The sequence below is a fragment of the Erpetoichthys calabaricus genome, chromosome 1 (assembly GCF_900747795.2).
Source record: "Erpetoichthys calabaricus chromosome 1, fErpCal1.3, whole genome shotgun sequence".
Taxonomy (NCBI): Eukaryota; Metazoa; Chordata; class Cladistia; order Polypteriformes; family Polypteridae; genus Erpetoichthys; species Erpetoichthys calabaricus.
This window is the reverse complement of record NC_041394.2, coordinates 247375637-247391529: the sequence shown is the minus strand read 5'-3', so window position 1 is coordinate 247391529 and position 15893 is coordinate 247375637. Positions and strand designations below refer to the sequence as shown.

The window sequence follows — 15893 nt, the reverse complement described above, 5'->3', positions numbered from 1 at the left end:
GAGCAGTCCTTCCACCTTTGAAGCGGTGGAGTAAAGAAGAAGGGAGCAGTGCAGTGAGCACAATGAACAGCTGATGAAAGTAAGGAAGCGAGTGAGGAGGCACATGAGCGCAGGATCTCATTAATGTATATAGGCAGGGAGCCAACCACGTGGTAGATGCGCGGACAGCGGCTGTGCGGAAAAAGAAAGGGGGACCAGGGGTGGCCCTTGTGCATCTCTGCCGTGAAATTAATCCTGTACAGCAGCTGTCCTTTTGCCACTTCGCATCACTGCTGCTCACTTTGTGAAGGGGGGGCTGAACACAAGCTTAAGGAGAAGCGGTCGGATCATCTACTGGCTTGTTGCTGCTGGTGTGCTGCATGTTCTGCTTGTCATTGTTTTAAGAGCTGGAAGCACATGAAGCGTGTCTCCCAAAAGCATTCCAACAACTGCTAGGTTAGATGTCCACGAACTTGTTTTAAATATTGTCTCACTGCCTTGTCTCACGTGATGTTAAAGTGTCTCTCGCGGGACGTCAAATTGTCTTCCGAGAAGATCACGTCTCGTCTCCCTAGTCACCCTCCCAAGATTTTTTTTTTTATAATAGAGCAATAGATTATGACAGAAATTCATAAAGCTGTACCTCTAAGAAGATAGTCATATCTGATTTGACCCACAGGAGAAATGCTTTTGTCTTGGGCGATGCTGGTGGCATGCAGTCAAGAAATGCCAGCGCTCAGTTATTCTGAATATTGAATTCTATGTTGTATTTTAAGAGTACAGTTAAATAACCATTTATTTCACTTGGCTATGTGGCGCATGCAGTCTTTCCGTTATTTATTCAAGTGACCTTTGCTTATACAACATGATAGTGGCTTTTTTTGTGAGAAGAGAAGCAATTTTTGCAAGGACCAGGGGTTAAGTTGTGTTGGTGGTGCTATTAACTAATTCATCATTTAAAATTTTAAATTTTTGATTTGTAATCTTGGGCTTTTGTTTATAGCTAGCTGGCCTCAGTTATAGTGCCATCAGCTAATTGGGTGCATCAGAAGTACTATATAACTAACCAAGTACTTTTCTGTATACACTGTTTATTATTATTTTTCTTTTAACCAGGGACTAATATTTTTAGTTCACATAAACTGTTTACTGTTGATTTTGGTGTTGGGATTGCAGCAAACTTCTGTATCAAAGCAGATTTGGTAATGTTACGAAGGGGATTTAAAGCTGATTCAGTTAAAGCAGCGGAGGCGTAGTGGTGGCTCTGAGGCTAGGTTGCCAATTCGAATCTTGTAAACGCCAGAAGTGACTCTGCTCTGTTGGGCCCTTGACCAATACTCTTAACCTCTAATTGCTTCGTCCTGGGTATGATGTTACCCTGCCTCCAGCCCTGTAAGCAGGTCTTCAAACTTGCATTGAAAAATTTGGGGGTTGGTGGCAGTATTGTTACTCCAGCCACTGTAAAAAAAAAAAAAAAAAAAAACTCCCAGTGTGGTGCTGGGGTGTCGCCCATTGCACAGCTCCACTCCAGTCCTAATCCGGATGGTTTGTTGAGAGCTGGGTGTGGCAATGTACTGTAATCAGCGCATGCTCCCAACCTCGTCCTCCAGTCATAGCTAAAAACTGGTAAAAATCTCGACTTTCTATTAGAATCAAAGCCTAAAATAAGTTCTGCTTCAGTGTAATCAGATTTACTGTTACATGTGACAAACCCCCACAGTGTAATATATGTTAAATACCTTTGTTACTGGATCAGTAGCACAAAATTGACAACACTTACAGCTACAGTGCCTGACAAGCACTTGCTAAAACCATCTTCTTTGAGCTTTGCCAAACTTTGCTCCTGTGGAAGAATAATTTTAGGGTAACATAGCATTCATCTTAAAGAAATAGCATAAAGGGTTAATAAATGTGGGAAACCAAATAAAGGTCAAGTGAATAACAAAATATACACTGAAATATAAGAATTGGTTTAGGAAAAATACTGAGATGGTCAATAAATAAAGAATGTACCAGAAGAAAGGCTGATGTAATATACAAAATGTACTGAAGGATGACTAAGAGATGACTAAGAAATCCGCAGATGTCATGTAAACTAGAATGGACAGTTGTTATATGCACAGAAATTTCAAGGGTGGTGTCTCATCTCAAAAGGTATAAGAAGAACCAGAATATAATATAATGTATACTTTTATTCTATATAAATATTTGTGTGTAACCCAATGAACCAACCAGAGTAAAATGTATGCATTGATTGACACTGTATGTAAATTGAACAGTTTATAAAATGAACCTCTATCCTTTGTTTCTCTGACCATTCTGATCATGCTGTAACAGACTGCTTTTGAAGAATGCTCCCTCCAAGGCATTTTGCTGAAGAGTCATTAAAAGATACAATGAACAGCTTTTCTCCTGCCTGATTACTGAATTGTCTTGTTAGAGGATGTTTCTTTCTTTAATAAGATGTTAAATTTCGACCACACTCCTTTCAGTTCGCTTCTACAGATGACCTACAGATGATTATATAAATGCCATTTCAAGAAGGTGGGTTTACTAGCATTGTTAATTTAATAATAACTTAATGTGGAGCCCCACCAAAGACTTAACAGATTTCACTATAAATGTAAATACTCCATTTGTACACTGTTATTTGATCACTTCCACACCCTCTCACATTGTTTTTTACTGCTACCCACTGAGTTATATCACAGGTTTAAGAAGTGTTAGTGTGCTCATGTGAAAGGGCTTTGTGACAGTAGTATTGTTTTAATAATGCACCTTTAATCAATCATAAATAATGTTACCATTCATCAAAATTGTTTGTGATGCAGCTTCAGCAACATGAAAAGAGGTACCGTGAAAGTCCCCAACAAACAGTCTGAAATGGAGTTGTTACTTAGGTGCTAAATTTACACCACAATATTCTTGTTAACATTGATAGAAAACATGGCATATGCACCAAGGCCTATGTCCTTTTTTTCTTCCATTTAAGCAGATGATTCTGCATGGCTAACCAAACACATACCACAGCAGAATTATTCATGCATTCATTTAAAACCAACTATGTAATTTAGGGAATATTGTGGTGGTGTTTTCAAGAACACAACTGAGTAAAATGAAAATATTTACAACCTAATGCATCAATCTGTGGTTTTGTATGCCCATAGCTCATCACAAGATGGTTATCCTTATTCTTTAATTTGCCAGTTTAAGTCAGTCAGCTAGAGAACACAAATAATAAGAAGAGGCATATAGTATACAAAAATTAACAACCAATGGCTATTGCAGATGTTCCTTTTTGAAGAAAATAATCTTTGGTGTAATCTTTTTTGCTTTCTATACATGCTGTTTTCACAGGAAAATAAAAGGCATATTTGTATGAAACCAATTCTGAAATACTTCTACAATAGCTGGGCACCCATGCTATATAGTCTGAAATGTCCAGCTATGTTCTGGTTCATTACATTTTCTGAAAGCCAACTTTTCAATTTTGCTGTTGTCATTGTTGGAATTGTATGCACAGTGTCAGGAATTTACATTGTACATGTGGGTCACACAAAAAATTTTATATTGATAAATGTCACTTATTACGTACAATACAAAAACTGGGCATGAAATACAGATGTTTGTGTTGAACTTCACAGCAGAAAAGATTCAAAAGTTCAGTTTTAGTTTATGATGGTGGTGTCTACTTAGAACAAGACAGATGTGTCTCTGTCTCCCTGGCCCTCACTTTACCCTTTTTTCCTCACACTAAGTTCCTGCTAATTTTTCACTCCAGGGACCCTTGGCTATAGTTCCTAAACAACACACTATTTATTATTAGGGATGCATTGGTTTGTCAAACTGAAGAATAGTGTCAAGGAGAAATATGTAACAACGAATTAGGAAATATAAAAAGTTGACTTATTTGTTTAAAATATACATTCTTCTTTGTGAAAAAATAATCAAGATTTTAGAACATTGCATACATCACCATCATAATACTGTAGCCCATCAAAACATAATTATGGATGCACACACAGTTGGTACTACTACTACTATTGACAGTGAATCAATAGCTGTAACAATCATATGTAATGCACCAGATGCATGATTGAACCCATGATGAGGGATCTGTGAGGCAGCAGCACAAACCACTGTGCTACAATGCAGCCCAATTTCTACAGTTCATTGATTTTAATTATCTTTACATCTGGAAAGGCTGGTTGATCAAGAATAAATCAGTAGGCGGCACATGTTACATATAATTTTTCTCTTATTTCTTGTTGAATTCAAGAACTGAGGTCACAGTAGAAGGCAGCATGCACTTTTACTGCTGCACACTTAGGTAGTTCTGTTTCCCACCCCAGTCTTTAAAAACATTACTGTCTAAACCAGGGGTGTGGAACCTTGGGCCTGGAGGGCTGCAGTGGCTGCAGGTTTTCATTCTAACCCTTTTCCTAATCAGTGCCCAGTTTTCACTGCTAATTAACTCATTTGCCCTTCATTTTAATAGCCCTGTTTTTAAGGATTCAGTCCTCTGAATTGATTCTTTTCTTCATTAAATGACAGCCAAACAGAAATGAGATGTGAAACGAGCCAACAGATGACCAGCTAAATTGGGTCTTCAAACTCCAACCAATTTCACTCTAACCAGTTTCTTAATGAGAAGCTGATTCTTGCTGTTAATTAAACTAGTTACTTAATTCAATGGATTGTTGTTGCTCTCATTCTGCCACAGCAGACATTTCCAAAATTGTTGATTTTCTGTTTTTTCTAAGAACACTGTCAAAATGTTTTGGTGATCTGAGAGATCGGTCTTACTGAGACCTTCACCTTTCTTTATTTTCAGATATTGTGGATAGCTGGTCATGTGGGCAGCTCATTTTGTGTCTCATTATTGTTTTGCTGCTAATTAAGGAAAAGAAACAACAAAGGGGCTGAGTCAAGTTAATTAAAATTAAGGCAAAAGAAGTTAATTAGCAGCAAAAAACTGGTCACTAATGAAGAAGATGGTTAGAATGAAAACCTGCAGCCACTGCGGCCCTCCAGGACCGGAGTTTGACACCTGTTAAACAATAATCATGGGATGTTATTAGCATATTTCCTTCAGTGTATGCTGTTCAAAATAAAATAGACTTTACAAGGAACTATATATTTTTATGTCATTTATCACATTTGCTTCAGCACCACTTTGGTTAGAATGCAAATTAGGTAATTATGTCTATGGTACTTAAAATAAGAATTTTATTACATTAAAATGCTAACAGGCATAGCACAATTTGAAAGCACTGCCCCAAAAAACAGATAAAATTAAAGAAGCTATTACTGAAATTTAAAGAGGCAATTAGAAAATTGGAAAGCATATGAATATTTAAATAATATTGGCAACTTTGAAATATTACAGGACTTTTTAGATCTGTTAACTGCTGCTATTAGTTATATTCAGTAATAATTTTCTTGGTTTAGCATCTGTATTATGCTTGGTTAAATATACTTCATAAGAGATTATCTGATTGCACAGTATTAAAATTGAGGTTAATAGGACTTTTAGTATAATGCATATTTATATGATCTAGTAGCAATGTTAATCTTCTATTTATTTTAGATTTTTGCATGTAGTGTGCTCTGTTCTAGATTTATTGTTGCAATAAATGTATTTAGACATTGTATAAATTTAGTGCAGGCTGCCATGCATTAAAAAGTGCTTCAGCAATCATGTATAAAACGATTAAATTATGTTTCACCCAAAAAACAGATATTAGTGCTGAACTAATAATTAAAATGTAAATGAGAATGTAATGTGTCTTAAAGAACATTAAAACTGTTGCACCTCTGGGGACATTGGCCTCATGGTGTTATTGCGTGACAGTCCATTTTTCATTTAATGCATTTACTTTGTCAGATAACCATTCATATTCTAAACATTTAATCCATGAGAGTAAAACAGTCCCAAGCAGCCTGACATATACTGATGACAAGGTGCTGCCAGGTAGGGTGTGTATGTTAATGGAATGGAATGCTCCCTTTTCACAGTGGTGATGGTCACTGTCATTCTTGGTACTTAGAATAATACACTACTCTAGAACACTCTGCCCACCCCTCAATGAATGTCAAAAATCTAATCCAAAGTGGAGCTCTTTTGAACTCCATTCGCAATGCGATATGTTTATCTTTATTTCGGAGAGCCAGAAAAATGTTTTCTCAAATCTAACTTAGCCTAGACAATTCCTGTTTGGAGTTTGACCGTTTTCCCTGTGTGTTTGTAGGATTGTTTTCTGGCCCCCTGATTTGCCTTCCACATCCCAAGCATGTACAGTCTAGCTTAATTGAAGATTCTAAACTTCCCAGTGTAAGTGGTGTGTCTGCTGTGCATAGATGTGCTCTTTCATGATTTGAGGGTTCATTCAGGTTTTTTTTTTTTGTAATTTATCCACTGTTGCCATAGTAGGCACTGAATAAATGAGTTAGAATGGAGTTAAGAGAGTTAAGAAATGTTAACCAAGTTAAAAGAAAACTGTTAAAAAATTCTAATCAAATTAAAAAACTGGTTAAAGGAGTTAGAACCGAGCTAAAAATGGATGAATGAATTTTACTATAATAATGCTCACAAAAATCTTTCTGTACCAAAAAAGTTTGATTAATTTTTATTATAGATAGATAGATACTTTATTAATCCCAAGGGGAAATACAGTATATTGCCCCATACCCACTGTCTTGCCTATATTATAATGTATTACTAGTTGTATTTATTGTACTAACATTTAAATAATAAAATAAATAATAATCCTGCATCCACGTGATGTAAAGTCATTGTAGAGATGATCTATGTGATAAAAATCCACTGGAGAAGAGCCATTTCAGGGGAGAGTTGGTTGCTGCTTTTGCACCAAGTGTGCATCTGGTAGCACAAGCAGCATTTTAAAAGTGTTGAAATCAGATATTAAGTTTAACTGTGACATATTGGCTTTATTATGTGTGAAAGTATTGCAAGACTCTCTAAATGCCTAGAGAACTTGCCAACAGAAATCAAACCGCAGGTTGCAGATCTGGGGGTGATTTTTGTTTTGGACCTCAAATTTGAAAAATTAGTAAACTCATTTGTCAAGGGTAGGTTTTTCAAGCTTAAAATAATCTGTAGGGTGAAACCAATGTTGTCATTTACTGATTTATAAGAAAGTGATTCAAGCATTTATTTATTGCAATTCTTTGTGTATGGGTAATAGTCAGTCCTCTTTTTACACCTGCAACTGATCCACAGGGCTACAGCAAGGTTATTGACTGGCACAAAGAAAAGAAGTCACATCACTCTGGTTTTAGCTTCACTTCCCCGACTCCCAGTCTGTTTTAGGATTCCTTTTAAATTTCCATTTTTTGTTTTTTAAGATTTTTCTGTTACTGTAATCGTGTGAGCTGTTACTTAGATGTGCCTTGATACTGGTTAAGCGTAAGGAGGCTTATGCTTTTGCTTTTTAGTTTTAGTGTGTCAATGTTAATGATCATAAGGTTTGTAGCTTTGTTGACCTTTTCTTTGCCTTTTACCTTTTGATATGCACAGTACTTTGGCTAACATAATGTTATTTCTAAATTGTGCTTTATCAATAAAATTTGCTTGTTTGTTTGAAACAATTTTTTAAAATTTTCTATTAAATATTTTCTATATTTGCTTTACATTTGACCTGCTATAAACATCTCATTTAACAGTATAAATTTAAATGTTTGTCTCAAAAAATGAGCAGAAAAATTAACATTTCTTTAAATGCAGATGATATTTAGTGTGTTTACTCAACATATGGGTCATTGATTAATTAACATCATTGGTGGATATGTTGCATGGATTGCCACTTTAACAAACTAATAAAACACCATTAATAGATCTTAAAATTCCTTTTTTGTACTTTCCCAGCTTGCTAGACGAATCTACAAGGGAATTCCACTTCAGCTCAGAGGAGAGGTCTGGTGTTTGCTCCTTGATATACCCAAAATAAAAGCAGAAAAAAAGGACTTTTATGAGGTGTGTATCCAGGGAAACTTGTGTATAGTAGCTAAATTTTAATATAGTGTATATATTTTAAAGTTTACAATTTGTTTACTACTTCACATCTATAAAGATGCCTTTAAGATCATTATGGTGTAAAAATGGTAAACAGTTTTTCTGTTTTTGGTCAGATTTATAGTGGATTACAATGTATATTGCATCTATAACTGATTCATTGATAAATATAAATGTTGAAAAGTTTGTTTTTAAATTGTTAGATACGAAATTCACTGTATATTAAATTTTTTTCTGGATTTATTTTTAAGAAACTGAAGCAGAGGGCTAGAGCAACATCTCCAGATGTCAGACAGATTGATCTAGATGTTAATCGTACATACAGGGACCACATCATGTTTAAAGACAGATACGATGTAAAGTAAGTTATCTGGTCTGATGTTTTTAATTTACAGTATGAAAGCCATTACAATATACTTGTGTTTCAAGATAAAATGGGGTGCCATGAGTACAGGGTTATGGTGTTAATTAATTATCTCTTAATTATTTTTGATATATTTAGGATGGCTATATCAAATTTAGTTTATATGTTATGTTATATAGTGTTATGAGTTAAGATTTTAAATATATAAACTGTATGAAATCTGTGAAACTATTTTATATCATATATTTTACACCGTGAACACTGTGATAGACTTATCAGTGAAGTCAACACCACAGTGTATCAAAGGTTACGTTTGCACTAATGCCAAGTAACAGCAAAGTCTGCTCATATTTCCTATGCTGGAATTGTCCATAGGTACTGGTTAATTGTGTGTGAAGTGCTGAAAGACAACAATGATTTTTGTCGTAGACTCAAAAAAGTAAACAAACAATACATTAGCACGGCGGTCTACCTACTGGGTTGTCTTAATGTCTTTATCTCAAATACATTTTCAGATATCTCAAAATAACTTCCTGTGAATTTCAAGATATCTCAAATATATTTGCAGATATCTTAAAACAGTCAGGAAGTCCCATTGAAATAATAAGTAAATTTAAGAGAAGTGAGTTCAAGATATCTTGAAATGCACAAGAAGAAAATGCCTGCGGATGTCGTGAAATGCATTTCAGGTATGTCAAAATCTACAGCATGTCATTTCAAGATATCATGAAATCAATTTGCAATATCATAAAATGAATTTCAGATATATTGAAATAGATGCATTTTCAGATATCTGTAATTCAATTTGAGATATCTAATATTAATTTCCAGATATCTTAAAATGCATTTTGAGATATTTCTAAATGTTAATTTGGCTTGCCATAACTTTAGCTGTGTGGTGTGATCAGGTCTATTTGGGCATCCCAGCATCTGTTTATCTAGTGACTGTGCTTTCAAGGACGGACAGATTTGTTTATGTATAGCCACTGTGACTACAGTAGTTTGATTTATCAAGTATTATCATTTGTAATGGATTCCCTCCTTTGTAATAAATTACTTTTTAAGTTTTTATTTTTTTCCTCAGATTTTACATTGAAAAATACATCACAACATAACTAAGCTCTTGTATTAAATATATAGCTTGCTCTTTATTGTTTTCCATCATTTTTCTCTATATAACTTATTATTTTTCTGTCATTTTAGTAGATGATTGTCTACTTGCTGTTAAAAACAGTATCAGCATTTCAATCCACACCTAACTTCTTTTTAGAAACAGAACACATAACCAGCCTCAGAATTGAAAGATTTAATAGAACTGTGTGATTGAAAGTGCTGTAGAAAGGTCTTTATTATTCTGTATTAAAAAGCAAAACATGCACTAGCAGGTAATTTGAATGCAGAAATAAAAACAGGGTAAAAGGGTATCTCATTAGACGTGGAGCTCTTTTACAGATGTAAATTATCCATTGCTGTCTGGTAACAAGAAAAACCTTAAACGATTGCGGCTCTCCCGGACTGAACCATCCCCGATCAGTTTTAAAATGCTCAGAGATATTGTTGCTAAACAGTTGGGTTAAAAATTAAAATCTGCAGTAATTCAAAATAAGTAATTTACAACAACAAAGGTCTCAAATGGAGGAAATGCTTTCTGATGTATTCTTTTGTTGGCTATTCTGTATAGAATAGATAGCAGCATGGTGTTAGAGGTAGCACAATGTAAAGTATGAAATTCCTGAGTGCAATAATCCTTCATAATGAGGATGGCATGCTGGCCTTAGCCATGCTATTAAAAAAGCAAAATTCACATTTGAAATGATACCACAAGAGCTATTGAAATAGCCTCTGAAAATACTTGGAGAATGGGGTAATGTTGTTCAGATCTCTTCAACTACAGGTTATTCAAGGTTAAAAAAAAAAGAATAAATCCTGTCATCTTAGTTGTACCTTGGGGAAGCCAAAGGGTTGAAAGTATGGATTCAGTTGGCCATTGAAGCTCAGCCTTTTTTGCTCAATGTATGAGTAATGTCTCTTATTAAGGTATTCTTACATCTTTTGATTAAGTGACATGTAAAACAGTATTGCAAGAGGCGCTATGGATTCTTATTTTTTCTGTGTTAGCTTCTATTTTTCTCAGTAAAAGATATAAAATGGTTTTGTAAGGAGAGGTGTTGCACAGGATATTCAGTTAAAGCCGTTAAGAACTCACCGACTCCAATGCACATTTCCTCCTTTGTCATGAAAGGGTTCTACAGCAGCATCAGACTTTTTCTTTTTCTCCTTCTCTTTACTGTGCACTACAGTCCATGAGTATTCTAATCAAATGCTATCCCATTTATCGTGCCTGTTTGTGTCAAATTTTTTTTCTTCTGTTTTTTGTTTGCTGGACCCATGTTACGTTATTCTTTTTACTACATTTATTTAATAATATATTTTTTCTTGTTTGCCAATTTAGAACATCTTCTATTCCAGCTAGTGCTAGGGAGGGCTGTGTAGTTCCAAGAATTAAATGAAATGTCACCAGGAGTCAAAGATGATTAAAGTGCGTTGGATCCAAGTGCAGTCAATCTTTAAATCTGTAGGTAAAGTGACAGCTTTGAGATTGCAATCTTGTAAGATCCATAGACTGCTTACATGTCTTTACAGCATGCCTATGTCTGCGTCAACTTGTTCTTTAATTAGAATCACAATAAAGATGGAGAAAGATTTTTTTTTGGTTTCCCTTGAAGGGAAAAGTTGAAAAATAAGAGATGTGTTTCCCTAGAGTTTGTCATGTGCCACATAAACAGTGTACACTTTTGTACAAATTTACCTTTCGTGACTGAAGGGATGTAGTGTAAAGGTCTACAGAAAGAAAAAAGGAGAGATAAAAGAGCATAGTACAACTTTTTCTGTTAACACCTTCATTTTTTTTTAAAGCTCCAAATAATACAACAAGAGGTAAGTTGCCCTACTCCTCCTCCTAACCTCTTCCAGAATCTGCTTATTCTATTACAGGGTCATAGAGGGCTGTAGCCTATCCCAGATGATATACCAATCTAAAAGGGCAAAGTATTAGTTATCAGGCAGCCTAATAAGCATCTTTTTAGGATCTGAGAGGAAAATGTAGTACCTGCAGAAACCTCATGCAAACATGTGGAAATGCACAGAATTCACAAAGGCAGAATACTTGCCAGGAATGAAATCCCAGTCCCTGGAACTGTGATTCAGTAGCATTATAACCAGGGGCAGGCAGCATGTATTGGTTAAGGCAGTAGACTTTAACCCTGGAAGGTTTTCAGTTCAGTTCTCATTTTTTACTTACTGTATGACCCTGAGAGCAAACATTTAATCTACATTTGTTCCAACTGTAATGCATTCAGACCTTGTAAGTCACATTGGATAAAGGTGTCACCCAGATATTCAATAACAATGATGATAATGATAATAATATTCCATTAAGTTCTAATCCACCTTTTTTGCTAGCACTGGACCAAAAGTATAAACCAATCATGGAAGGGGTGCCAGTCCATAACAAGCCACATTTACATATATATCCACACTCAAAACATATGGGGCCTGTTCAAAGCTAGAAATCAACCTATAAAATAATAATAAAACTAATTATATCTGCTGAGCAAATGTTGTCCTGCACTATGCTACTGTTTACTTTATTGTTTACCTTATATTTGACAATTTGTTTGTGTTTGTGTAGTGTTTTTTATTTTCTTCCATTTTAAGAATCACATATCCTGTTAGCAGTAGCGGGTACAAATCAGGAACAAACACTACATAGGACACCAGCACATCACACATAGTAGATTTCTTGACAAACCTACACACACTTGTACCCAAGCCAAATCAGAGTCAGAAATGTGTCTAACAAACACATTATTTGAATTTTATTTGATATACTTTGTTAATTTACAAGGGGAAATTGTCATTTCACATGACCTTTGGAGAACACAGCACAGGGTCACCCTTGGTGCACATTTTCTAGTTAAGGGCCTTGCTCAAGGGCCCAATGGAGTAGGATCCTTTCTGGCAGTACTGGGATTTGAACCAGCAAACTTCCAGATACCAGAGCAGATACTTAGCCTCAGAGCCACCTCTCCGCCAATGGGGGAGAAAGCTGCTACACTATGAGAAAACCTGTGTGGGAAAGAAGAAAAACAAACAATCTTTACCTAGGCAACAAGCAGACTGACAATTAAAAGAAGTTTGGAGCTGTGACAGCAACAAAAACAGCTATGCAACCCTGAAACCTTGACTATATATATACTGTGTACTGACTGTAAATATATATATTGTGACAGATGGCCTGCTAAATATTCTGGCCCACCCCTCCAGGCCGCCAGGTGGAGCTCTCCCAACAGCATGGAGGTTCCCCGAATTCCAGCAGGGCCTCATGGACCTTGTAGTTTGTATGCGCAGCCCTGCTGGATACCATGGGGACCACCGGGAGTTGCTGTAAGGGGGCTGTCAGACTGTTATGTGCCCTATAACCTGGAAGTACATCCTGGTCACATGAACAGGAGAAATGATGTACTTCCAGGTTGAAGAAAAGGACTTTTACCCTGACCCGGAAGTAATAAGGACTTGTGGATTGTTGGACAGGAACACCTAAGGGTCAGGGGGTATAAAAGGACTCTGGGAAAGCCCAGACACTGAGCTGAGCTGGGAGGAAGGGTGGCGAAGTGTCTGGGAGAGGAGGATTGGTATTTGTAGAGTGTTTATTGATTATATGAGTAGTGTGGAGTGGAGGGTGCTTTGTGCACTGTATTATTATAAAAATAAAAAGTCTTGGACTTTTACCTGGTGTTTGGCGTGGTACCTGAGGGTTGAAGAGGTCGATAACAGCCTCTACTGCTACAATATATATATATATATATATATATATATATATATATATATATATATATATATATATAGTCACAAAAACGAGACATAATCACATAAAGGTTTGGGGCAGCCACCCGTATAATTTGGTATCCTGGCTGCAAAGTTGCTTTAATAAAATATACAGCAGTGATGTGCATACAACCGAGTCCAAAACAAGGCTGAGGGAATAGGGAAAAGGGGCAGGCTTTTAAAGGGGAAGACAGGAAGTGAGGTCATAAGGATCGGGCCCATGTTCTTCAACCATTGGTTCGAGCTCGGAGGTGACATCACAGGGGCAGGAGCCGATAAGGTCTCCTTTCATTGGCTCGGTCCCGGAAGTGACGTCAAGAGAGCCAGGTGGAATCTCCCGTGGATGGTGTACAGAAAAGGGAGAAAAAGAGTCAGTGCACTCTGCCACATCCCGGCATGCCTTAGAACTGCCTTCACTCAAGCCCTTTAGCACGTGTATGACAATATATATATTTACAGTGGAACCTCGGGTCACGACCGTAATTCGTTCCAAAACTCTGGTTGTAACCCGATTTGGTTGTGACCCAAAGTAATTTCCCCATAGCATTGCATGTAAATACAATTAATCCATTCCAGACTGTATGAACTGTATGTAAATATATATTTTTTTTAAAGATTTTTAAGCACAAATATAGTTAATAATACCATAGAATGCACAGCGTAATAGTAAACTAAATGTAAAAACATTGAATAACACTGAGAAAACCTTGAACAGAGATAAGTAACATTGCAAGAATTCACGCTATAGCCTTACGAAGCGCTCGCTGTAAACACTTTTTTTAATGAGTTTTAAGCACAGGGAAAAACATGAACATTTGAAAAATCCGTAATTTTATAAACAACCAAGAAAAGTAACATTGCAAAAATGCACGCTATGAACCAATCGCTGTAAACAGAAGTGAAGTGAAGGTTAAAATCCAATAGAAAAAAGTCTTCATTAAATACAACGAGGTTAAAACAATGCTCGAATCAGTCACTTTAAAAACAAGCCCAGTGCATTCTTTAACTGCCTTCTCGACCTTACGCAGCCAGTCCTCTCTCTCTCTCTCTCTCTCTCTCTCTCACGCTCGCTCTCTCTCGCTCACTCACTCGCACTCTCTCTCTCTCTTGTTCGCTGCACAGGGAATGCAGAGGGAGAGACTGAACACGTGCAGAAATCATCGGCACGTACGAACCGGAAGGGAAACTGGCTCGTTCGTCACTCGAGTGTGTGGTCGTGAACAGATGCAAAAGTTGTGTGAACTTTTTGGTCGTAACCCGATTTGTACGTGGTCTGAGACATTCGTGGCCCGAGGTTCCACTGTATATATATATATATATATATATATATATACACATACACATACACATACATACACTGTACTGGTCAAAAATGCACATACATACACTGTACTGGTCAAAAGTTTTAGAACACCTCAGTTTTTCTTCAAATTTAATCAGTTAAAATGCAATGAATGGCTTAAAATGGTGAAAGGGTAAGCAGTAAACTGCCAGAGATTTAAATTTAAACTTTAGGTTATCAAAAACTGAAAAAATGAAATTTCAGAATAATATAAATGGGCCTTCTTTAGGAAATAAGTAATAGGTTGCAGCAATTAAAGTTAATTAAGCCTTGAAAGTTGAAGCAACCAATTTGCACAGGTATCCCAACTTCTGTTGCTTTTGCCTTAAAGCAAAGTTTGGAACCGACTGTGTTACTACTCCATCTACACCTTACATGTTGAAAGTTCTAGTGATAATGGCAAGAAGCCAGCAATTAACAAATTAAATGTGTGGGCCTTTCATTTAGAGAAATTGCCAAAAAAAAAAATCAAACTGTCAGTGAGTATGGTGTCCTACACAATCCTAAGAAAATTGGAAACTGGAAGACACTCTTATAGGAAGAGATCTGGTAGACCCAAAGTCACAACCCAATCAGAACACAAGTTGCTGAGCGTCTCCAGCTTGTGTGATAGGCACTGCACAGCACAACAGTTTCAAGCAGAGCTTAGCAGTGGTTGAAAATAGCAAGTCTCAGATTCTACAGCAAAAAGGAGACTAAGTGCTACAAGTTTGACGGGGCTGATGGCAGTAAGAAAGTTATTCCTTAAAGGACAATATAGGGCCATGAAATATTGGCTGTGGACTACGGCAGACTGGAAGAAAGTCTTATGGAATGATGAATCAAAATTTGAAATCTTCAGTTCATCACGCAGTGTGCTTGTACGCCGTCGAGTTGGTTTCTCAGTGTGTGACACCCACTGTCAAACATGAAGGAGGAAGTGAAATGGTCTGGGTTTGGTTAGAGGCAGAGTTAGAGACTTACACAGAGTGACTGTAGATTTTATATCCATTTTTCTCAAATAATTTTTGCCATATTTTAGTTTTGTTACATAAATCACTTCCCTGTAGTGTTAATTGACATAAGAACAAAGAATGGCACTGAGCAGTGCAGCTTATGGATGAGCCTGCAGGAATGTACTTGCTTTTCCAAACCACAGTGGACTGCAAGATGTTACATGGCACAAGCAGATGACAAGGATAGTAATGAGCCATCTGTCCTAAAGTCACCTGCCAAAGCCATCATTATGATGTAGTGAAAGTATAATCGGATTATTACAGCATAGATGTGTCTGTGCTTCTGTCTTT

At 36.5% G+C, this 15893-nt stretch overlaps 1 protein-coding gene across 3 annotated transcripts in view; it reads left to right on the top strand.

Annotated features, from left to right (window-relative positions):
* Positions 1-15893, top strand: part of usp6nl (USP6 N-terminal like) — a 308470-nt gene that overhangs the window by 239427 nt on the left and 53150 nt on the right. For all 3 annotated transcript variants that reach the window (XM_028813853.2, XM_051935830.1, XM_028813845.2), the window contains 2 exons: positions 7868-7975; positions 8266-8375. In XM_028813853.2, coding sequence (XP_028669686.1) covers positions 7868-7975; positions 8266-8375 — 218 coding nt within the window. The remainder of the gene's footprint in view (positions 1-7867; positions 7976-8265; positions 8376-15893) is intronic.